The following is a 23,963-nucleotide window of genomic DNA, read 5'->3' on the forward strand; positions in this document are numbered from 1 at the left end:
TAATCTGGATGCCTGGAGAAACCTACCAGAAGCTGGGCTTGCCCTTCCATGATGGAAAGGAAGTGAGGCCACAAATCCCGCCTACCACAGGAAGTAGCCTGTCTTGGGTGCTGAGAGATAAGTACCAGTGCTGTATCTGCAAAAGTCATCACTCTTGGACATGCAGGCAGACCTGGTCCTCCACTTTGCCGTGACCTGCACAGCTACTTAACATCAACCATCCGTCCTTGTAGAAGAATAAGAAAGGGCATGTGAGTTGAGAGGAAACATGAGAAATAACCATTCCGATGAACTCCAAAGAGTCAGACCGCTCATCTACCGAGGGAGGCAGGAATACAATCCTCTGGGAACATCCTGTCTTTTGCCAAAGGCATACAGGGCCAAGGAGACAGGGCAAAGTGCAGTGATCGCAGCGGCTGGACTGGGGCAAGAGTGGAGCAGGAAATATGTTCTCCCTTTGCAGCCTGAATAAGACGAGGTGTCTGGCTGCAGAGAGGTAGGAGCTGGGAACAAGCCTTTGCCAAGCCAGATTCACAAAGAGCAGGTGAACCTTAAGTCATGGCAAGATCCTTCTCCAGAGCTGCGCCCGACTTAAGTGTGCACTAGAGGGCGCTCTTGGCTCGTTTGCATGTATGCTGGCTTCAGCATAACCTCCCAGAGATGATAAGGCTGCAGAGGCTTCTAAACTGGTAGCTCCTTGTAAAATGGTCAGGACCTTCTGCCTCTCCAGAGGTACAGCGGTCTATGCAACAACTATTTCTTAAGCGCCCACCCCCATGCACCACACCAGACACTACATCAGAAACAAGGAACAGAAAGGTAATAAGTTCACAATGTCTGGAGACATCTACAAGAATGTCTACTTGTCTTTCTGCCCAAATTAAGGTGCTGCCATGGGCAGGAAGTTTAGGATATTTAATATGCAAGGGTGAGACAAAAAATAAAAGGTAATATGAACTGAGATTGCCCCATGATCATGACCAGTATTTGCCTCCCGGGAGGCTTGGGTTCCGTGGTCTGATCCTGACCCAGATGGGGTCTTCTGAGCATCTCTCCTCCCCCATCCCAGGAGAGCATTGTGCTTCCAGAGGGGGCTGCCAGGCCATGCTGCCTCAGCCCAGTCTTCCTGTACAGCTGCAGCAGCAGCCCTGAGCTCCTCTGGCCAGCGGGCAGCACCCAGGCAGAAGCTAGAGCCCTGTGTCCCTCTCTGGTCTTCCAGATCAGGAGTAGTCACACAACAACCTCCCAGTCCTGGTGTCCTCTTCTAACCTCTGCACACACAGGAAGTTGATTAGGGCTGGTGGACTTTCAGTAAGTATCTGGTTGCATCTGTTGCCAGAGACTGCCAGGCTGTGGTACACTCTCTGTAGTTCCAGAGATGCAGAAAGCCTCTCTGCCCAGCCCAGGACAGAAGAAAAACCCTTTGTCCAACCTCAGTGACCATGATGGGGAAAATCCTACAACTCTGGAGAACAAGAGGACAGAGGTGTTTTGGGATTTGTGGATATTTTCAGAGATTTGTTCTAGAGCTCTTGGTCATATTTGATTTCCTGTTTTCATGAGGTACAACTTATGGGGCAGGGGGACATTGAGGCAGTGGGAAACCAGGTCAGGTGAGTCGGGTGCTTTCAGAGCTCCAGGACCTTCAGAGTCATCATACTTTGAGAGTCTGAGATGGGGATGGTCCCTCCCCCACTACTACCCAGCATCTTGCTGTGAAGGTGCAAGGGCTATCTTTGTGCCTAGCTGGTTGCTCCTGCACCACCTACATCTACACCCTCAATTCCTGGCATCTTAGGGGGTCACTTAACCCAGCCAGGGCAGGGCAGATCCTTGGAAAAAGAGCTGGAAGTAGAGCACTTTGCCTGACCTGTGCCTGCAGCCACCTCTTACATAGCAAGTCCTTGTAGAAGCATGATGTATTAGAAAGGTCTCTAAGCACCAGATGGAATAATAGGAACCTGCCTGCCTCCAGTGGGGTTGAGCGTGGCTCCCTGAACACCATTTAGCATCCTTGGGATGGCGACGAACCTTAGTCATATCACTGGATATATCACTGGAGTCAGGTTTGAGCCAGACCTTTTCTGCTTTCTTCTGTGGTTTCACCTGTGCTGTTTTCTCTTCCCTCTCACCCTCTCCCCTACTCTCTCTGGCCATCTTGGGTGCTGTGTCTGAAGCTACTCCAACCGCAGGTATTGTACCAGCAACAGAGGTAATGGGCATAGCACGGGGCAGTGCAGATGTCGCCCATGCTGGCCAGAGCCCAGCAAGAGAAAGTGACTCAGGCTGAAAGCATGCTCCAGGCTCACCCTTTCAGTGGAGAAGCCAGGCTTGAAAGGAAGCTGTAATAGAGAGTGTTGACCAGAGGAAGTGAACATGCCCTCTCCTCTCACACAATGCTTGCCCCTACTAAGGAGGCTGGCTTGCAAGGGGTCTCATATGTCGGTTACCTATGGTGGTCACCTGAGCCTTGCTGGACCTGACATCTCTGAGCATAGAGATAGCTCTCAGAGGTGTGCTATACAGGGAACCACTGGCTCCTAGGCCTGACGATGCCACCATCCTCTGAAAGGGTGAGCACACTGTGCATGCTGGACTTGCATGCTGCATGGGGGACCCAGCGCCATTCCACCAGCTAGCATATGTTCCGGTCAGTAAGAATAATGAAGCACATCTATGAGTAAGACCGGAGCTCCAGGGCCTGGAGTCTCACTGGGTGTCAGAGATTGCACATCTCCTTGACCCAGAAACTCCGCTCCTCAGTATTTGGTGTGGAGACAGACTTTCTTCTTTGGGGTCAGGAGCTGGGCAGGTGGGTCTGTGTTAAAAGCCAACATGCTAACAATGTCCCCCTTTCAGTCCTCATGTCATTGGTTTGAGGACCATCAAAGGGCTCTACCATAGAGGGAGGACTGTCCTTAAGCCAGATAACTGTGCAAGGGATGCCAGGGTTCCTTTCTTGGTCCTCTGAGCTTGAATTTTCCCATGAGTTAGAAGCTGAGGAGAGAATGCCCAGGATATTACAAAGGCTAGAAGACAGGGCACACTAGTACCTGCACAAGCAAGTTCCGTAAAGACAACAAGCTTTGTAAAGACACCGGCTTTGGGTGAGGGAACAGGAGCCAGGCAGGAGTCCGAGTTTGCTGTATATTACTTAGCCCCTTTGGTTTCCTATGCTCATTTATTTCCACCCACGCCTTCCTACGTTGATTCTGCTTCTGTTGCATACCCTCCTCATGTTTTCATGTTTCGCCAGCTAGATCTGCCAGTAATTAAAAAACATGCTACCTCCCCTCAGCCCTCTTCCTGCTGCCCCAATAACCAAGCCGGCCAGTCAGGCCGGTGCTTCCCCACACGATCTAAAGCCCTCTTCCAGGATGTGAGACACAGAAGGTGTCCAGGGCCTGGGGACCATAGATCAAACAATTCTTGCCATGCTTCAGGGACGGTCGCCCTGTCTTCCTCTGTGAGTCTCTTCCACAATTGTGACAGCAGGTACTTGGGCCAAGTCAACTCAAAGCTGATTGGTCAAGCATCTTCCCATCACCCTCCCCATCCTGGCACTCCAGACCCAGTGTAGTGGATCCAGCTGCAAGAAGTCTGCTGTGTTCCAAGGACAGTCTGTGTGGTCCTCCTGTGAGCTGCCATTGCAAGGGGAGTGAGGGGTGCTGTTCCAAACCCCCTTCCACTTCTTCCTTCCAATGTTAAAAGTTCTAAACTCATCAAGCCATGTGGGACGGGACAGGACCAGGGTCTCTGCTGTCAATCAAGTATGTTTCCCAGGCTCCGATATCCACGTGACCACACTGGGAAGGGTGGATTGGACCTTTTTTTTTTTTAAATCTGAGACATGCCAGTAATATCAGATGTTTTTGGCTATATGTACGCAATGCCTTCTGGGGGCAGTAGAGCTTGGGTCTACATTTTCAAAGGGAGCAGTGTCCAGCCCACCACCCTCCTCCTTTTCATCCTCACCAAAACCCGACAGTTCCCCCAAGATTGATCAGTTCTTATATTGCCCAGTGAAGATAATCCCTCTCGTCCACCTGTATCCTCAGTCTGCTAGGATTGCTGCCCATCTGTCTCACAATCTGTGACTTGGCTGGGGTAATCTTCATGCCATGTGGACAATCTTGGACCGAACATTCCATCTTGGAATGTCTGGAACCTGTTCTTGTCTTTGACTCAGCTCCGATCTGCAAATGTTGGGTGGGTAGCTGATAGAAACTCAGCTCTGTGGCAGGTTTAGGAGGATAAGAAAATGAGCAAGATGTGACATCTCTCCATCTTTACACATGCTCCCCCAAACGCTCTGGCTATGTGTCTTTCTTGGGGCCTTAGATATTGTATAGGACTGGCCCATCCTGTTTTGGCCAACTCCTGGCTTCCAGATCTAGGCTACCCTAAAACCATCTTAGGTATTTGACACTCATTGCTCTCTCTAGAGTTGCTGGCCAGCTGTGACCACCCATCAGTACCAGCTAGGACTGTTTCCAAACTCACAGTTCCTGCTGTGGTGAGAAATGACATTCTTGCACAGGAATATGTCCACCTAGCCTGTGGTCCCCTTCTGTTTATGCCAGCCCGATTTCAGGGCTCACCAATGTTCCATCCTCTCCTCAGCCCAGTCCAGGAGTAAAAAGCTCTGAATGGCCTGAACTATACATTGTTCCCTTTTGAAAAGTTTATCCCTTCCTTCCTACCTGTCCTGGGCTTTAGACGGTTCTCTCTCTGACTGTGGTACCTTGGCCTCTGCCTTGTATCCTCTGGCCCTCCATCCTGGGGATAATAGACACAGCAATGAGTGGGTCAGGGGCATGCTGATTCACCAGCCGTAGCCTCTGAGGGTCTACTCTATAGAACCTCACTGGGGACACCCCTGGAGGCTGCCAGTAGCTCCTGCCCTCACTCCCCATCTCTCCTTCTCACTTATACCCCGAGGCTTGCCTCAGAGCCTAACAAGAGATACCCAGGAACTATCACCACAGAGAACTTCTTCCTTTATACTTGGTAGGCGTGGCTGTCAGAGGAGGGGGAATGTGGGCTGGAAGCATCCACATGATCACTTCTCACCCTTGTCTTCAAGTGCTGAGCAAAGCTGGAAACCCGTTCAGCATTTCTGTCCCAAGTGCATTTGCTGGACTGCCCTGGAAAGTGTGCAGCTCAGAGGGAGTAGGAGAGATGTGAGAGTGTGTCCCTGTTAAAGGATCTGGTCACAGGAGGGCTTTGGGGAAAATGGACTTGGGTTCATGGACCCTGGAAAATGTACAGCTCCTGTACCTGAGGGAAAGGAAGACCAGGTCCCTGAGCTTTATGATGGGGCTGGGTGTGACCCAAGTTACAAGGAGTGGTTTCTCATGGCACCTTTCGGGTAGTCACAGAAAAGAGGGCCTTGTGTACATTTCATCTGCCAGAAAGTACTAGAAAACACATCATTCATAAAGAACTAAGAGAGAGCTGCTTTGCTCAGGGGGACAAAATCTCTTCCTGTCTGTCACTCGTGGCCAAGGTCATGGTGGACGGGGACCAGCCCTGAGGTAGTTGATCTTCACCTTCCCATCTCTCCACATTTCTGTTTGTGAATCCATGCTTCCCCAAGCATGTTGGTGGGCAGATAAAGCCAATCCCTTCACGTGGGGTCTTAAGAGCACTGAGTTGACTTTCTGGCCTAGGGCTGAACACACCCCTGGAAAAAAACAATAAGAGAGGCAGGCTTGTCTCCACTCCCTGCCCCCACCTTACCCGTCCTTCCCCATGCTTCTTGATGCTTGACTAAAGTTAGGGGAATACAGTGTTATCCTTTGGATTCTCTGAGGTGTAATGGACAGTCATCTTCCCAGTGTGACTTTATAGTCCCCACACTTAGGGCCTTTAATAGCTCCGATTTTGCAAGTAGGAAAGCTTCAGGGCCTTGAAAATGTGTCCTTCACAATAGGGGCTTATAATGCCAGAGCCCCAGGGAAGTACCGTAAGTCGGTTTCTAGTGGAAATGGCTTGGGCTCAGGAACCTGGTTCTCCTAGGGAAAGTTTTCGCCTTCCATCCCTGACCTAACCCTTCTGTAGGATGGGAGAAGTGAGGGATATTATTTTCCAGGATTTCTGGAGATTCGAGGCAGAGTGAGATATCAACGCTTCCTCAGAAGTTAGGGTTACTGTTTATGTCTCTGTCCCCGCCTACTGCCAACACCAGAAAGGGAACGATGGTCAGATTGTGAGCAGTGATGTCACAAGAGAGAGCTCTGCCCTGATTCGCCTGGTCATCCTCACACTGTGAGTCTTAACAAATACTGACCTTGGAAGTAAGGAGGGGAGGCCCCTTGCTAGCTTCCCTGACAGTTCTATAGAAGAAGAATGGTCTGAAAATGTTGCCGCATTTGCGGGTTTAGGTCCCAGGGCCGACTAACATGAAAAGTCCACTTTGGATGGAGTCTGAGCAAGTCAGGTCAAATATAAGTCTGGCTGTGACCCGGAAGAAGATTTCCACAGAGAGGGAGCCTGGCACTTAGCTCCTTTGTCACTGCTATTTGTGTGGCTTTCTGTGGCTGGGAGACTAAGGTCGCCCATCACAGGTCACACCATCATCCATTCTAGGTTCTAATGTGAACTGGAAGGACTTGGGATGCATGGGCTCTACGGCTCCTAGACAGAAAGGTAGCCCTAGAAGTGTAGGTGCAGGGGTGGGGCAGCTGCCAGCAGACAAAGAAGAGGGAGATGGAGGAGGGGGGCAAAAACCACAGACATGACCCAGGGGGACTTTGGAATGAGGGGCTGGTAGCAGCAGGCTGCTCTGAGTCCCTGAAGGGTAGAGCCCAGTCACCTGCCCACATCTCCTCTGAGTTGAGGCTCCAGAGCTGGACCCACATGATATTTCCGGGTCTTGGTGGGTGGTGTGTGACCCACACTTTGTGCCATCCCTGGGGTTCAATGATTCGGTGTGTGTGTCCTTCAGCCACTATCCTGGTCCCTGGTTGCATGCATGTTGGGTGCTTCAAGCTACACAGACCATGAGAAGAAAATGAAACACACACCCGCTTCATTCTCTTCCTCTCCCATGGCTGTATATCGGTTGCTGGGGTCCTCCCAGACCAGTGCAGGTGCTTGGGAAAGCTTCTGACTTCTGAGCCCATCTTCCCACTGGGCTGCCTGCCTTGCACGTGGGGGCCGGATGTACTAGCTGAGTGCTACCAGACCAACCAGACTTGGTTATCTCCAATTTCCCTCTTAGCTCCTCCCACGTTGCCCCCGACTACTGTGGGGACCACAGGCCTTGTGAGCAGTACTGATGCTCCTGCCCTTGCTGCCACCAGTGAAGCCACAACAGTCCCCATCATCCCAACTGTCGTCCCTACCACCATCGCCACTACCGTCGCCACCACTACTACAACCACTGCCGCCGCCACCACCACCACCACCACCACCACGGAGAGACCTCCCACTACCACCATTGCAACTAAGATTCACGAAACCGGTATTGTGCATTGCCCGTGCTCCTGGCCCCCCTGAGCCCACCTCCTAGCTTCTCCAGACAACCCCAGACTGAGCAGTGGGCTCTGGGGTGGTGTTGACCGGCCCACCATGTTTTATGTTTCACACTAGGCCCAGCATCCCCACCCTGAGTACACACAGGTGGCCTTCTACCAATCAGCACTCCTTATGCTAGTCAGATCCCGCCATCCTTCAACAGAGCGCCAGGCTTCTCAGAGAGAACCCCAAACATATTCCAGGTAGTTAGCCAGGAATGGGCACTCAGGAATAGATGGGGTGAGAAGGGATGGTTTTAATGGCTGTGTGCCTGGCCAAGAGACCTGCTGGCTACACCGTGTCTGTCCACCTCGAGGGACAGAGGCTAGAAGGAGGAACAGGGAGTGGCGCCATGCCGCACATCTCCGCCTCTGGAACCCCTGCCTCTCCCTTGCACCTCTGTCCCCAAGGAATTCTTGCAGGTAATTCTTTTAAAAAGTTAGAGCATGCAGGAAATGGTGTTACCAGGTCATGTCTTAATGACCAACAATGCTCCATTTCTTTTCCCCTAAAATGTAGATCTGGAGGGAAAAAATGCAGGAGTTCTGGTTCTGGGAATGGCCTTTAGGGTTCTTGTACTTTAAACATAGAGCATCTTTGGAGAATTCAATCATTTCTGAATGCCGAGCATCAGTCTTTTATTATTGTAGAGTGGAGGGTCTCTACCTTCCTGGGCCCAGAGGGCAGCTGTAACAAGGGCATGAAGCCTCTGGAAAGACTGCCGGAGAGTACCCAGGATGCCCCCCATTCCCAGAGAATCATAGACCGACCCCCAGCCTCCACTGCTTCTGCTTCTTGGGGAGTCCTTCCACCTTCCCAGCCACCCACTTATCAGCCTCGGAATGTAAAGGGAGGCTTGATGCTCCTGTTAGTATTTGCTCTAGCTCAATTACAAGGTGTGAAGTGAACTGCAGGCAGAGGCAGGTGATTCACAGCTGACACATTCCTCAGCACTCAGAAATGCTGATGTGCGTTAGAGGCACAATACTAGGATGTAAACATGAAATTTAAGGGCAAAGTCAACCCAGGAGAGAAGCCTTCTATACAATCAGATGCCATCAGTGAGTTGGGGTTGCTGTCCTCTAGGGCATAGTGAGACATCTTTTCTCATCAGGGCAGGCCTTGTAATCCTTGAAGTGCTTTGAATTAGCAAAAGTGAGCCAAGAATTCAAAATGATGCATCTTGCTCCCTGGCCATTCCTGACCTAGAAACATCACTCTTATACCGGGCAAGACGGGCCTCATGACTCACAGTCCAAGTGTAGACCATGTCTGAAGCTGTAGAGGGCCTGGCCACAGCCCGGATCATGTAGAGAGCTTGGGGAGAACTGAAGTATCTCAGCTTCCCAGGAATCTTTTTAATGAAATTCATCTTCATCTTGTCTTATATCTCAACATGCAAAGCTTCATAACTTTTCCTTGCTCAGGGTATCCTTGGATTCATTTTTAGGTTTGGGTGCTATTCCCTAGCTCTCGTGTGCTAGGAATCTGTGGAACAAGACTTGCTAATCATGGCCTCCTTCGGACTTCACAATTGCTGAGAGTTTACCTTCTTGGTCTCTCCCTCCGAACAACCCAGTTCTTTAGCAGACATTATCCTGACTCTTCTGATGGTTCCCACCTCAAAGTCATCTTGGTCTCCCATTGCTTTGCTCTGTGTGTGTGATGTGTGTGTCCGTGTTACAGTGCGCATGTTAGTGTGTGTGAGCGCAGGTCCACACAGGAAGATAAGAGAACAACCTTGAGTGTTGGTGCTGGCTTTCCAGCTATCTGGATTTGAGACAGGGTCTCTGGCCGTCTGCTGCTTGCTGCGCACGCTGGCCTGCAAATGCCACCGTGACCGTGACTCTTCTGTCAGCCTCCCATCTCTTGGTGATGTTGTGCTTCCGTATTCAGCTTTTATTTGGGTTTTGGAGGTCTGAACTCAGTTTGACAGGCTTGCACGACAAGGATTTTCCTCACTGCCGCCTCTCCAGCCCCTGCTTGGCCTTTCCTAAAAGCACCCGACTGTCATTCCCTTGGAGAGCGTCAGATTTGGCTCAATATCACATCGGGGGTCAAGCTGTTTAGATGCAAATTTTCTAGGTGGGGTACAGCATCCTGAGGTAAGGAGCAAGAAAGACCCCCAAATCAGGGCTAATCCACTTCATTACTACTCCAAGATCCTTGAACTTCCAGGAAGAAGGAATTACTGAAGCAGCCGATGTGATCAAAACGGACCATACAGCAGAAAAGCAGCTTGTCTCCCTCCCTCCCAGGCAGCAGAAAGCCTGCTGCCTTTAGTAGAGCCTTTTTCTCAGCCCCTCACTTGACACACATTGTGTTCACCTGGGGCAAACAACACCTGACAGGGTTGCAGTAGAAAAAAAACAAAAAAACCACAAAACACTTCTTTGAAGTGAAAATCAGGAAATCTTTTATCACTTCCCCAGCCCTGCAGACTCAATCACATGTCAACTAGATAATGAATAAATGCATCGCCAATATTCTCTATTCATTTATGCCTGACAAGTGAGTTGGTGACAGTGCCCCCTTGCATTCTAATTAAATATACAGGAGCCATGTTTGTAAAGCCCTTGAACTACAAGCATCCTTGCTCGTCCCTTGTTGCTAAGTCTTTGCTGGGAAATATCGTAATCAGACTTCTGGGACCCTGGCATTTGAAGGCTGCCGCCATCCTCCTGTATATGCGCTATGGTTTCAGACAGGCCCATGCCTTTGATAAAGTGGCTCCCGGCCCCCAGGTGCTTGATAATTAATGTTCTCTTTGTTACAAGGAGATCAAGTCTCCACGGCTCTGTGGCCAAGAAGCCAACAAGCAGAGTTCTGCTAATATAGAGAACACTAAGGGTTGGATGCTGGGGGGAGCTCATCATCTTTGGGTCCCATCTAGCCTGTGTCAGGGGCATCCACTCTGATTGTACTAGGGACTCTGAGGTTCTGAGCCACAATACAGGCCATCTAGGCTCGCATTAACTGGAGGGGCTCAGATCAAAGTCACCTGATTAGTATTCTCTAGCTTCAGGAAGCCAGGAGCATTTTCCTGTGTTTAATCTCATCCTTACTATCTCATTCTTACATGGTTTTCTTTGGGTGGTACTCAGGATGGAACCTGCATGGCCAAGAAGCACCCCAATACTGAGCCATACCCCTAAGGCACTCCTGCTTGACTTTCAAAGGCAGCCCCTCTTCTTCCAGTTGAAGGAGGCAAACTCACTCTGTTCTCTTCTGCCAGCATCCTGACCGCAGGGCCCATTTCTTTGCCCCCTTCTTTGCGCTGTTCAAACCTATGACAAGGGACCTATAAAGGAAATAAATCCAGATTAGAGCCTCCAGTGGTGTGACTGGGAACCCACCCTTTTTCCTAACCCCTTCTTGCGAGGAATAAGAGACAACTTCCTGGTCCCCTTCACACACAGACAGGTCCCCTGGCTGTTCCTGTGCATCCCTGGGTACCTTTGGCCTGACTGTCAAGACTGCTCTGTTGTTGGGCTGCCTGCACAGCTGCTCCTGACTCCTCCCTTTCCCAGCAGCCTCTGGGTGTGAGAGTATGCACACGTATGAACGCGCCTCTCTGAGTCTCCTGTGCTACCTCTGTCCTCACCACTAACTCCTCTTCTAACCCGTCCACCAGCCCCTGATGAGCAGTCCATTTGGAACGTCACGGTGCTCCCCAACAGTAAATGGGCCAACATCACCTGGAAGCACAATTTCAGGCCCGGAACTGACTTTGTGCTTGAGTACATTGACAGTAAGCATTGCTATGTGGGGTGGGGGCGGCGGCAGTGGTACAGCAGTGGCGGGGAATGGTAGATGCCCATTAAGGAGATCCTGTTGAACTCCCCCAGGCTTAGAAGCCTTTTAGCCTGGCTTCATTGTGGTCTCGTGAAATCGATCCCTGCCTGATATAGAAGAGGTGGAAGGAGACTTGAACAAGAAGGGACTTCCAAAGCCATTAGCAAAGGCCTTGAATTACATGTGTTGTGGCGGATCTGTGGACTGTGACCTGCGTCCACTCTTGCCCAGAATGAGGATCCTGAGTATCTAAAAGTGAGCCAGGTCTCATTTCGGGGTTGATCCCCTGGCCAAGACTCTGAGGGTCCTGATGCCTTCGCTGAATGGGCCAGGGCCCCAACCTGAGCTGCAGCTGCTCTCTGTTCACAGACTAGTGGAAAGCAGCAGTCACAGACACAGACCAGACAGCCAGTGGTTCAAGGTGAGCCAGGCACTTTATCAGAGCTTGGGATTGGACTGCAGATTGTGTTCCAAAGATCTGCCTTCTCTGGGCAAGGGCCCCTGGTTCTGCCGGATGAAGCCCACATCTCTCTAACATGTGCTAGAAGCTGTGAAGCCAATAAGCCAGTCAGAAAACCCAGCTCCCTCCTGCCAAGAACTCTTAGGACATGAAAACCTGCTGCTAGGTTCTGAGATCGGAGGAGGGCTTCAGACCCTTAGGGTCTGGAGTCTCTGTTTAGTTCTGGATGTTTTCAGCTTCCTGCCACCGTCATGCCCACTCACAACCCCAAGACATAGACACTTTGTCTGACATGTGAATTTGCAATGTGGCAAACAGTCCGAGACGAAACCAAGGGTCAAGTGGAAGCCAAGGGTCCTGTCTCACCTCCATGTGAGATACTAACCACGTGACATACTAACCAGCTTGCTGGCTCTCCCAGGAAGCTCTCCTGCAGAAAGTCAGTCACGTCCATGGCAGCTGACATGCTTCAAGGCTGAGGCAGCTAATCTTGATAGGGGAGACATCATGTAAGAGCTAGAAGTGCATGCTGGGCGTCGGGGAGCTGCCTGTTCTGTGTGGAGGGACTGGACCAGGGAGCTTCAGCCCCCTTTCCACGCCTCTCTGCTTTTGACAGATGCACAGGGACCTAAACACTCTCTCCAGCTCCTGGTGCCTGGTTGTAAGCTGACCTAGGTTTCTGTTCCCCAGGCAACCATACGAAAAAAACTATCCCAGTTAAGGCCCAGGCCCAGCCTATACAGCTGACAGACCTCTATCCCGGGATGACGTACACATTGCGGGTATATTCCCGGGACAACGAGGGCATCAGCAGTACCGTCATCACCTTTATGACCAGTACAGGTGAGAGGGGATCTGGCCTTGCCATCCCCCCGCAAGCATGGGCATCTACCTCATCCTCATTCCTAGCTTCCTGCTTGTCTCTTCTTGGAAACAGGTCTCATCTCCACCCCATTCCTTTGCCTTGCATGGCGTGCCTCTGGCCTGCAGGAAGTCACAAGGTGTGCATGCCCCAGTGGAGAGCAAGCCGGGCTCTGAGCCAGGGGGGCTGAGTGGGCAATCAGGAAACAAAGGACTGAATAATGAAGACAGGGAATGCTTGGTCCCCACCATGTCTAACAAAAGGGCTTAGTGCATGCACAAACGTGGTCAGTGTGTGTGGACCCTGGGGGAGGAGGGATATGCTGGAGAGTCGTGCCCCACTGTTTAGGAACTTGCTCTCTCCGGGTAGAATGAGGGGAAGGGAACAACCCAGAGTCTTGATTCAGAAATCTGCTGAGCAACCAAACCTGGGACCAAAGTGTGTGTTGCTGCCTTCAGACATCAGTGTTCCGTTTTTATTTAATTTCACTCCAAGTTGGTGCTGCCTAAAAGTAAGTGCCTTTTGGCTGTTGTTTTCTTGGTTTTTGTTTTGTTTTGTTTTTTGTTTTTTGTTTTTTGTTTTTGTTTTTGTTTTTAAATCCGGCTAGGGACAGGATGACAATCTGGCTCTGTAGCAGTTTTAGGCTGGATAAGAAGCATCTTCATTATAGCAAATGGCTAGGCTACCTAGGGCGCAGGAAGGACCAGGCTTAGAAATTTCTCTGCTGGTGGGGTTAGCTGGGAATCTGCAATCCACAGAGGCACTTGCTTGTCTGCGGGTGTGGGTTTGTGTGTATCTTTCATATCAGAGACACAGCCAAGTTGAAGCCCTGGGGCGAAGGGGAGGTGCAGAAAGGGATTAAGCCAGAAAAGGATCAGCCTTTGCCTCTAGGGATGGCCTAGTCAGATGCGGGTTATTAGACACACAGGATGCTGGGGGGGGGGGTACCCCACAATGATTTATGTTAATTTCTGAATGTTGGCTTGAATATTCATTACTATTCCCTCGCCCAGCCACATGAGGCCGATGCTGGTAGCTTGTATCTAGGGAGTCACTGTCCATCTGCACCCCTTCCTCTTCTAGCCTGGTCTCTCCTGGTGTGTCTTCCCTGGTGTGCCTCTACCAGTCCCACACATTTCCAGCCCACAGAATCTGAGTGTGCAGCTCCTTGCTTAGGATGAGCCAGGTGCGCTCAGGCAGGATGTCTGAGTGAGCAGCCAGGCCATCTTGTTATGTAAGAAGCCTTGTGTCTGGACAGCTGACCAAGCCGAACAGGTAGCTGGACTCTGACCTGGTTGGAGATCGCAAGCTCTTGGATGTGTTTGATTTTGTTTCTTTACAAACTTGAGTCTAGCTCATGGGCAAGAAGCAAAGATGAGGCCTGAGGGTAGAAGTCCATCCTGCAGACGCTGGGGAATCCAGCTTTGCCTATTTTGAGAGCTTTGCCTCTCTAGGTGCTGTGGATAAAGGCTGGAGAGAAAGCTAGAGAGAAAAGGACCAGACCTTTCCTTTGGGTTTGGCCTAATCTGTTTCAAGTATTAAGCATGTAGTGTGGGGGCGGGGGAGATTGATAATGGCTGTACTTGGTTCTGAGTGTGATCATTGATACCCATTTTTCTTTCTCTGTGCTGAATCTGGAGAGGCCCTGCCTGCTTGCCTGCCTTAAGAACCACAGAAGCATGTAGCATTCACAAGTCTTCCCAGACCCCTTCTCAGGCAAGCTGGAGCATCCAGGCTCTGTACCCTGTCTCTGAGTGCAGGTTGTTCATTTCCTCCTAGGCCGGCTAGAAACTACTGTGTGCAAACCCCATGAGGAAAGGGAAATATTTTCATCTCTGAAGTGTGTCTGGGACTGTAAACACATGTCAAAAGTTTCCTGTAGGTGGACTCCAGAGGCAAGCCCACACACACCCCTGGATCTCTGTGTTTCATCAAAGTAAAGCTTTTCTGAACATCTCTGGGCCCCGACCACAGGTCATTTAGTCAACCACAGACCATCACTTTAGTCTGTAGATGGCATGCTGCGGTGGTTTAGGAAGGAAAGAGAAGGGACTTCTGGGAACGTTAACAGGATTTCTAACCCTTGCCAGAAAGATCCCATTGGGAACTTAATCACCTCCTTATTAAAGGTTCTGAAGCCAGAACCTGAGGGGCTGCAGATATATGATCTGAGATTCTAACGGGCCCATCCATGCTTCACTGCTGGGGTGCAGGGCTGGTATTATCATCCGAAGCAGGCAGATTGGACATCATGGAGGCCAGAGAGACTGTAGGATGAGACAGGCTGAATGGAGAAAGGCGACATGGCACTTGAGGGAGAGCAGCCACATTGTGTGTGCAGAAAAGTCATCCCTGCTTTGTTCATCCATTTATAGAATGACTTTCAAGGATGAGCCTGTTGTGTATGGCCAAGCCAGATTCCTCCAGCTGGACTTGGGAGTTGAATAACCTGTCAGGTTAGCAAATGAATTTCCCATTTTTTAAAAAATAGGTTGGAAGTTGCATGAACTTTTCCAGGGAGAAGTAAAATTAACATCTGTCCCAAATTGGAATTGGCACCAAAGTCCATAGAATGACTCATTCATGTTATGTTTAAATAAAATGAGTTTATTAGCAATCATTGGCAGAGTGGTGGACAACTATGGACAGATGCGTTTTCCCCAAGTTGCCAACTGCCCCTCTCACCAAGCCTAGTACTTGATGTGACTCTGAGTCTCCAGCAGGATTGATGCAATGTGGTTTCGGTGCACTACCCAGGGTTAAGGCAGTGGAGATGACTACAGGCTCAGACATATGGCACAGACAAACCAGACTGAGAAAGCTATGCTTCTGCATACTCCGTCCTGGTCTCAGAAAACACTGCCCAACCGTGGGGAGGCTGGCTTATTTCGCAAAGTGTGGTGGATAGAGTAGTCAGGTGGAAGCTTGCTGCAAGGCAGAGTTACTCTGGCTACGATTGGGAAGACTAGTCTTGCTTCAGGTGTGGCTTAGAAGGCTTGAATGTGAAGGTTTCCAGTTCAGGGCAAGAGGCATTGGACCTGTGCTTACCAGGCCCAAGGCGGAAGAAGAGCAGACCCCGCCACTCCTGGTTGGAGGTGGGGAGTATAAACGGTGTCTCTGAAGGTTGACAGTGTTAGCATCTCAGTGCCAGTTGAGCAGATCAATTGAGTGTGGCATTGGTGTAGCAACTCCAGAGCCTCGCTAAAATGACTCCCTCTCGGTCTAAGCTGGGCTTATTCTAACGTTCTATTGTTTTCTATTCTTGAGACACCAACTTACTTTGTCATAAGGTGTAGTCAGTTGACCCCAATTTGTTTTGTGTCTGAAGTTCACGCGAATTTTCAGTTTTTACATGTTCAATCAAGTCAGAAGCTACGTTTCAACTTCGCCTGGTACTGTCAGGTGTGGAGCACTGCCTTTGCTCCCTAAACTGCCCCTGTGACCACTTTCCCCAGGCACCATGACCTTCTTTATGAAGAGAGAGGGCATGTCGTGGAGATGGCTGTCAGAGTATCAGAACAAACACAAGGAAGATGGGGGTGCAAATGGGTGGTTGCAGAGATGCAAACCAACCTCTCTGCCAACTGTGGGTGCCACTGTCCAAACACAAGTGAAGTAATCCCCACCTACTGCCTAGGCATGGTACGTAGACAGGAAGATCCGTGTGGCCACTGGCTGGTATGAGGAAAACCAAGAGTGGGTTACATCAGGATTCAGTGGATGTGTTCATCTGTAAGTGGTCACTGGTCACTTGTTAAGTGATCACATTATGCTGAGTACTGGGAGGTTCAAGACACCATGTTCTCAAGACTGGAGCAGCACAATTGGAATCCAGGACCCAGGAGACAGAACAATTAAATGTTAATTTGTGTGGACTAGGGAGAGTGAGAGCATAGTCCAGGGAAGGTGTAAATTGGAGTGATCAGAGATGCCTGGAGGGGAGAGAATGTGAAAGGTGGTCAAAAGAGAGGGTGACAGTCTAGAGTCTTAGGTAGGCTGGGAACAAGGCAGGAAGAAGGCCAGGCAGGCTTGAATTCCATGTGGTAGAAGAAGAGAGGCATTCTCTGGATAACATATGGGAGTGGTCATGCTAACCCCACTGCACCCATGGGTACCAAAATGCATGGGTACTGCACGTTGTGTATCAGAGTTGTTTTGGAGGGATCGAAAACAGTCCTTAGATGTGGAACAGGCATGAAAATTCAGGCCAAGAGGTTAGGGAAGAGTGTTGGACTCACAGCTATGGAGTTGGCTGTGGGTACAAGAGATGATTCAAAGGATTGCCAACTAGAAGTCAAGACTTGCCTGAGGTCAGAGTCAGGGTGCAGAGGTAGGTGTGGGAGAGGTCAACTCACTTTGAAACAGTAGCTAAGACGTGGCCGTTAGAGCGGTTGAAGTCAGCTCCCTATGAATAAGGAACAGACTTGGCAGGCCCTGGAGGCCCTGAGAGATGATGGGTCCACCTGATCAGAACAGGACATGGGCCATCTCAGAAGGCCTGACAGGTCTTCCAAGTTTGTGTTTGAAGACACAGAAAGAAGAGAGCAAAAAGGAAGAAATTGAACCTTCTGGGAGTCCAGGGGTCCTTACAGGATCAAAGGACTGAGGTGTAGCATCCCACTGAAACTTTGGAGGGGCAGGAAAAGGGAAGGGAAGACCTTTGAGACATAAGGAGGGGACAGATGCAGAGGCTGTGCAGGTTTGGGATTTCCAGGTCCAGGGAAGGATGCAGGGAAGGGGTGGGCAGTGTAGAGGGCAAGGAGGGAGGATAACAGGATTCCTGGACCCTGAGCAGCAAAGTCCAGCAAAACGATGAAGTGAAGTTGTGTTGGGATGAGTCTGTGTGTTCCTCTAGTTCTGGGACAAGAGCTAAACAGTGAAATCCTTGCCAAGAGACGCGCTGATCTTTCTCAGTAGAAAGAGCAGCCAGTGCAGAGGTCCAGAGGCAGGCATGCAAATAAGTGGCTGAGGGGTTGAAATATGGAGAGGGACGTAGAGCTAGCTCCGGGTGATAGGGCCAGTTGCCTGATTGGATGAGGAATGGGGGGTGTCCTCTCATAGCAATTAGGAGTTTGGGAAGAGTTGAAGCAAGAGAGTATTTTAACACCTTGTGAGGTCTGGGGCTGCTGTGGGGGGAACAGCAGACAGGAGCGGGAACAGAAACAGGGCTGGGCCTTCTCCCCAGCACAAACAGATCAAGGTGATAACAGCCACAGGTCTTGTGCACTCCACTACTTTGCAGCTAGGACTGAGGCCCCACCAAGGGCCTGCTCCTCGCTCCTTAAAGGTGTTTATGGAGAGACCCTTCTTGGTATGATGTGTTTGGCTTGGCCCTGAAAAAACTATGAGACAGTTTCTGCATCCTACACAGGCAAAGGGTAAAATGTACCCAGGAGCTAGGGCACAGGGTGTCTCCTAGGAGGAGGCGTGGTGCTGTGACTCATTCCATGGGCTGCCTAAGTCTCCCAAGCCTGCCCTGGGCTCCCCTGGGTATGTCACATTCCATGGATCCTTCCCTTCTTGAGTCTCAGGTCCCCTGAAAGGCTGTGTTTCAGGAACTATCCCCTTTGGCTTCCAGTCTACAGAAAGAAGGGTGAGTGGGTACTCAGCACATTCTCCCACAAACCCTAATCCCCAGGCCCTGGACATCATGGATACCATCAAAGGACTCTTGGGCTCCTGCCCTTTCCATACACCTGAATTCCCTTCAGACCACAAAGGGATCTGTGAGATGATCTCCACTGAAAAGAAGGCAAGTTGGCTTGTCACAGCCCACCAGGAGCAATTCCCTGGGAGGTGACTTGAAATCACAAACCCAGCATCACTGCCTGCCTGGCCTGGGGACCTGGGCCTGAATTATCTGCCCGCTGTCAGAGATCACACAGTCCAGCTGGGGAGACTTGAAAAAGCACAGGGCCACCTGAACCTCCATCTGGCTCAGGAGCCACTGCCAAAACCTGGTGGACGAAGAGGCTGTGCCCGCAAGGTGTCCTCCAGCAGGGTTAAGCAGCGTGGCCACGCTCAGCCCCCTGACAGGTACCACGCAGGCCCATTCGCCAGAACTGTGCGGCCACACATCATCACCCAGTCTCACCAGGCTGTAGTCAGCACGTGCAGTCTTACGCAATGCCATGCCTTCTCTTAGGAAATGTCTCCATCCTACAGGGCCTGCTCCGCCCTCTGCTTCTCCGCTCCTGCACCCCTTTTCTTTGCCTCTTTTCTGATCTGTTGGCCCTTCGTTGCTTAACCATTTTCTTTTTCGTCCCTTGAGCAGGGTAGCTAGGTGGTAGCGATAGGCTCCAGGACAAACCTGCCCGGTAGCTGTGCATCTTCCCCCCCCCACCTTCCTCCTCACCCACTCCCCAAGCAGTGGCTTACGGTTTGCTTCCCACCCTCCCCGCCAGCTTACACCAACAACCAGGCAGACATCGCCACCCAGGGCTGGTTCATCGGGCTCATGTGTGCCATTGCCCTTCTGGTGCTGATCCTGCTCATCGTCTGCTTCATCAAGAGGAGCCGCGGTGGCAAGTACCCAGGTGAGATGTGAGTCACCAGGCCCCCACCAGATGCAGGCCTCTGGGCTCTACTCTTTCAGGCCGGTGGCACATTCGGCTTATTTCTTAGAAGCTGCCAGCGAACAACTGAGTTGATTGTATTTGCCCCGGGTGAATGGATGCTGCAGTCTCGGCTGCTCCAGGGAGGCATGGAAGGAACCCTGGCTCCTGCTGAGATGGCCTGCCTTCCCTTGACTTATCTCCTATCTACTGGGCAAAGTGGCTTTCTTCAGCCTGAGAGTCATTAGGATGCCGTGTCAGGGCAGAGATAGGGAAGTGAGGTGGCCATGTTGGAAATGGAGAGTAGGGGGCTAGGCAGAAGCAGCATAATCAAGAGCAAATACACATGGTGGGCCACGCCCTGCTGAGGCTTGTCTCAGTGCCTATCACCACAGACTTAGCAGCTCTGGGGACAGGCTATGCTAGTGACACCCTGGCCCTTCCTTAAAGTCCCACAGAAACCCGTCTCTTCTGTACCTCAGGGGCCTTCAGTGTCAAAGACAAGGACCTCTCCATTCTTGTTTCAGAAAATAATGATTTTTTTTTTTCAAATGGGCAAGAGAGCCATCTGGCTGTGACAGGGTGGGTAAGGTGACAGGAGACTGGTTGACAGATGACCTGAGAGCAGCCACCCTGTTGAAGTGAGAGATGAAACTGTTTCCGCCCTAGAGCCCCAGCACCAACACATTCCCCAGATGCCCCTTTCTCCTGGGGCGGGCTAACTCAAATGAAACAGGTAGGGGAGGAAAGATGGAGTCTCCTTCGTTCGCTGCCCAGGACCCACAGACCCTTGGGTCCTCAAGCTATGCCGCTGCCAGGTGAGGGAGGGCAGGAATTTAGTTCCTTGTTGATGAGCAGTGAATTCTATCACTTGGTTCCACTATATTTAGACTGTTTTTCTTCTGCAAGAGAGAATGCCAGAGCTGGATAGAGATCCAGACATAGGGGGACTTACTGAGTCAGGGGGACCTGGACCCTTGAGGAATTCACCAGATAAACTTAGAGCCTGCCTTTGTCCAGAAAGTGCCCCAGCCCAGAAAGTTCTCTCAAGCCTGCCCCCTTACCCCCAACTTTGGGGTAGGCACCTCATACAGTAAGAAGACAAGGAACCCAGGAACCAGGCCATGGGCTCCAGTTTTTGCTCTTCCTGAAACTGTTCATCCTGTGGCCTGTTCTCACCTCTTAAATAAGTTGGTTATCCCATACAGGCATCAAAAGGTCCCTCGTGAAGCACCTATGGTATGCCAGGCTCTGTGCCCGATGCCAAGAATAGAGGGGGAAAGATTACTGGCTTCAACATTACAACTAGCTCAGAGGGACACCACAGCACAGCAGGACAGGCCTTGGATGCCATCATCCCAGAGGCCATATATGGAGAGGGAGCCAGCAAGAGGCTCCCGAGAGAGCACCTTCATCTCACAGACATAGGAAACAGCCTCCCTCTAAGCACTCTGCTAGGAGCTTTGGAGAAACACAGTCACCCACCCTGAAGGAGAAAGCTAACTTCTGTCACCAGTGAGGAAATATATAAGATAATTCTAATGCAGAGCAAACTGAGAAAGGACCGAACAAAGGAGCATTTGCCTTTGGCAGAGAAAAGGATGACATCTCTGGTATGTTAGGACAACTTGATGGAGAAATGGCAGGAAGCTGAGAGGTTTGTCAGCTGGGGTGTAAAGACCTCTTGGGGTGTGAAGGAGGCAGAATCAGCTTACTGACTGATTGAGCCTGGGGCATTGATAGTGCTTTGTTAAAAGGAGGCTTGTCAGTGACTGTCACTGAGCTCAAGATGGTGTCTGGGGTGCGGTGTATGTGGGTGCGCACACTTGTACACAGATACCAAAAGAGGATATTGGCTGCCCTCCTCTATCATCCTCTGCCTTATTCCTTTGAGACAGGGTCTCTCACTGAGCCCGGAGCTAGGCTAGTCCCAGGAGCCCTGTGTCCACTGCCACAGCTCCAGAGTTATAGGCACACACAACACCACCTGCCTTTACACATAGGTGCTATGGACTCAAACTTGGAATCTCAAGCTTGCACAGCAAGCGCTCTTAGCCACTGAGCCATCTCTCCAGACCCCAAGGTGTTGTCCTTGGGCTGTGTGTTCAGAAGCACCCTGGAGAATAGAGACATCCTTCTTCATCAGCCCATCTGTCTGTCTGTCTTCCGTTCTCTTTACCAACCAGTGCGAGAGAAGAAGGATGTCCCCCTGGGCCCTGAAGACCCCAAAGAAGAAGATGGTTCATTTGACTACAGGTGACTGATCTCCCTACCCGCTTGGTAACTGTCCTTGCTGCTTAGAGGGGGCTCCCTACCCCCTTGGTAACTGTCCTTGCTGCTTAGAGGGGGCTCCCTACCCCCTTGGTAACTGTCCTTGCTGCTTAGAGGGGGCTCCCTACCCCCTTGGTAACTGTCCTTGCTGCTTAGAGGGGGCTCCCTCACAGCAGCCACTGGGCCACTGTATCCACATCCCTCCGGGCCACAGGACTGCTGCTTTTCCCTTTGGGGCAGTCATTTGGCTGGGTGTTTACACTCCAAGAGGCTGAGAAGCCCTGGTACCCACGACTGGACAGGACTTCCTATTTGTTTCTTTCCACTTTTTCCACTCAAAATGAGCCCTGGGCCCCTTTTCTGTGTAGTAAGCTTGACCATCAGGCCTCCTTCCAGCCAGCACCCACCCCTAGCCCCCAAGGTAATGAATGATCCAAGAAGCCTCACTACCCTGTGTGCTGGTGGCAGAGCTGAAGGAGCTAGGGCCGGACTGCCAGCTAGTCCTTCTGTCCTGTGCCCACACTCCCTCTCAGATCTGAACAGACCTTTCAGTCAAGATTTGCCACGTTGTCACTGGACCATCTGGATGGCCAGTGTATTCGGAGCTCAAGAATGGGTCAGGGTAGATCATGGAATCTCATCCAAGACCATCTGGGCCGGGAGAAAAAAATATCAGAAAACAACCGTCCTCCCGTACCCTAACCTTGTTAACTCTGTGCACTGGTCACCCCAGCATCCTCTGACCTCTCCCCCTCTCTAAGCCTCTACCTTGCTCTTCAGGAGCCTGGCAAACAGCACTAGGTCATGGGTAGGGAGCTGCTGCCTGCCCAGAAGCCATCTGGAAGCTTGTGGTCGCAGCTGTCCATCAGCCTGACATCCCTGTGAGAGCCTCCTCATCCCTCCCTGGCTGTCCTGGGATCACCTGGCAGGCTCTAGCCTCCCTTGGGACTGAGATCTACCTCTGACCCTCAGTGAAAATGCTGTGGGCTTTTCTTTTCTCCATGCCCTGGTGTAGCTCAAAGGAGTGGGGGTGAACACGGGACAAGCTGTTTCCACCTTCACCTCTCTTTCCTTTGGGCCAGTCTTGGCTCTGTGGGCTCTGCTCCTAGAACCTGCACTGAATGAGTTCAAGGATCCTACTGGGGAACGGCTAAAATCAGGAAGTCAGGAGAACTAAGTTTCTAAGGGGATGTGCCTGGGAGCAAGCAGTGGGCTCTCCCACTCTGTTCTTGGCTTATTGCCAGATACCCTTCTCATGAGACCCGCCCCTCCCCGTGTCTGTCCTCTTGGGGGGTGGGGGGCAGACAGGCAGGCAGTTGACTGACCAGACACTCTTCCATTCAAGCCTCCTGGGGAAAGTTGCATTCTAGGTCTGGGAAAGCCAGCAGCTCCACTTTCCCTGCATGCTGACTCTGGACCCTGTCCAGGAGTCCCTCAGATCACCTAATGGAGTGTTCATGACCTGTGGCCTGTGGTGGGGGCGGGAAGCCTGACAGGAAGGATCTGACCATAAAGAGTTCCACTTCCTGCCCAAACTCAGCTCAGCCCTGAAGATCCCCTTGCCTCCCAGTGTCCTTCTGTGGCGCTGCCATCAGAGCACACAGATCAGCCACCATAGTAGGTAACATTCACCCAGCATATGGCCAGTATGGGCCAGTGGCTCTGTGACCTGGCTCAACCCAAGAGAAGTTGGAACAGCCATGGCCTGTGAATACAGGACATGCCTCTGCTTATGTCAAGGAACCCGCCTCTGCCTTCCCACTTCATCTCAGCCTTGCTTGCCTGGGCAAAGCAATGCTCACGCTTTGGGGCTAGCAAATAGAGGGGGTGTGTTCACCCTATGTGCCACTGCAGGGCATGGACGCTGCATTTGATGGTCTGAGGGGATTCCTGTGCAGGGTCCAGGGACTTCAACCAAATGCAGCCCTGGGCAGAGACAGCCCAGCAGAGTCACAGACTTCAGCATGTGGGACTCTGAAGAGGAAAGGGACCTTGATCGACAAGAATGGGACTTTCCTCAGGAGGCTTGATGGAGGAGAGCCTGGTCTAGCCACCTGCCTGGCAGGCTGGCCCCATCTGTTCATGCTCCGCTCCAGCTCCATCTAAGCCCCCTTCCCCAGTCGCCATCTACCCAAGGCTGCTGCTAGAACATACTGACTGTTAAGCTGACAGTTCAGCAAGGCTGGTGGCTGGGAGTGTAGAGGGTGTGGTGAATCTGCTCAGACTACCTGGTACCACTGTGATTCCTTCTGCAGATCTCCACAGCTGGCCCACAGCTGCTTCCTGCCTGGGAGCCTGTGTCGCCTGTGAAATGTAGCCAGCAGCACCTGGTCTTTCTGTCAAGCGATCTTCCAGCCAGGAGGAAAGGCACCACGCCAGCTTGGAGGAGCAGCCCCCTAGTATCCTGGAGTAGCAGTTCTCAACCTGTGGGTCACAACCATTGGGAAACACATAGTTCCGATGGTCTTAGGAACTGAGCCATCACTCAGTAGCAAAATTA

The 23,963-nt window shown here is 51.3% G+C and overlaps 1 protein-coding gene across 15 annotated transcripts in view; it reads left to right on the top strand.

Annotated features, from left to right (window-relative positions):
- Positions 1 to 23,963, top strand: part of Nfasc (neurofascin) — a 168,916-nt gene that overhangs the window by 138,565 nt on the left and 6,388 nt on the right. For 8 of the 15 annotated variants that reach the window (XM_036202975.1, XM_036202977.1, XM_036202978.1 and 5 more), the window contains 6 exons: positions 2,178 to 2,192; positions 7,226 to 7,468; positions 11,156 to 11,272; positions 12,467 to 12,619; positions 19,043 to 19,174; positions 21,379 to 21,448. In XM_036202975.1, the coding sequence (XP_036058868.1) occupies positions 2,178 to 2,192; positions 7,226 to 7,468; positions 11,156 to 11,272; positions 12,467 to 12,619; positions 19,043 to 19,174; positions 21,379 to 21,448 (730 nt within the window). The remainder of the gene's footprint in view (positions 1 to 2,177; positions 2,193 to 7,225; positions 7,469 to 11,155; positions 11,273 to 12,466; positions 12,620 to 19,042; positions 19,175 to 21,378; positions 21,449 to 23,963) is intronic. The other 7 variants (XM_036202983.1, XM_036202986.1, XM_036202987.1 and 4 more) reach the window with 2 other exon arrangements.

Source organism: Onychomys torridus, chromosome 11 (genome assembly GCF_903995425.1).
Source record: "Onychomys torridus chromosome 11, mOncTor1.1, whole genome shotgun sequence".
In the NCBI taxonomy this organism is placed as follows: Eukaryota; Metazoa; Chordata; class Mammalia; order Rodentia; family Cricetidae; genus Onychomys; species Onychomys torridus.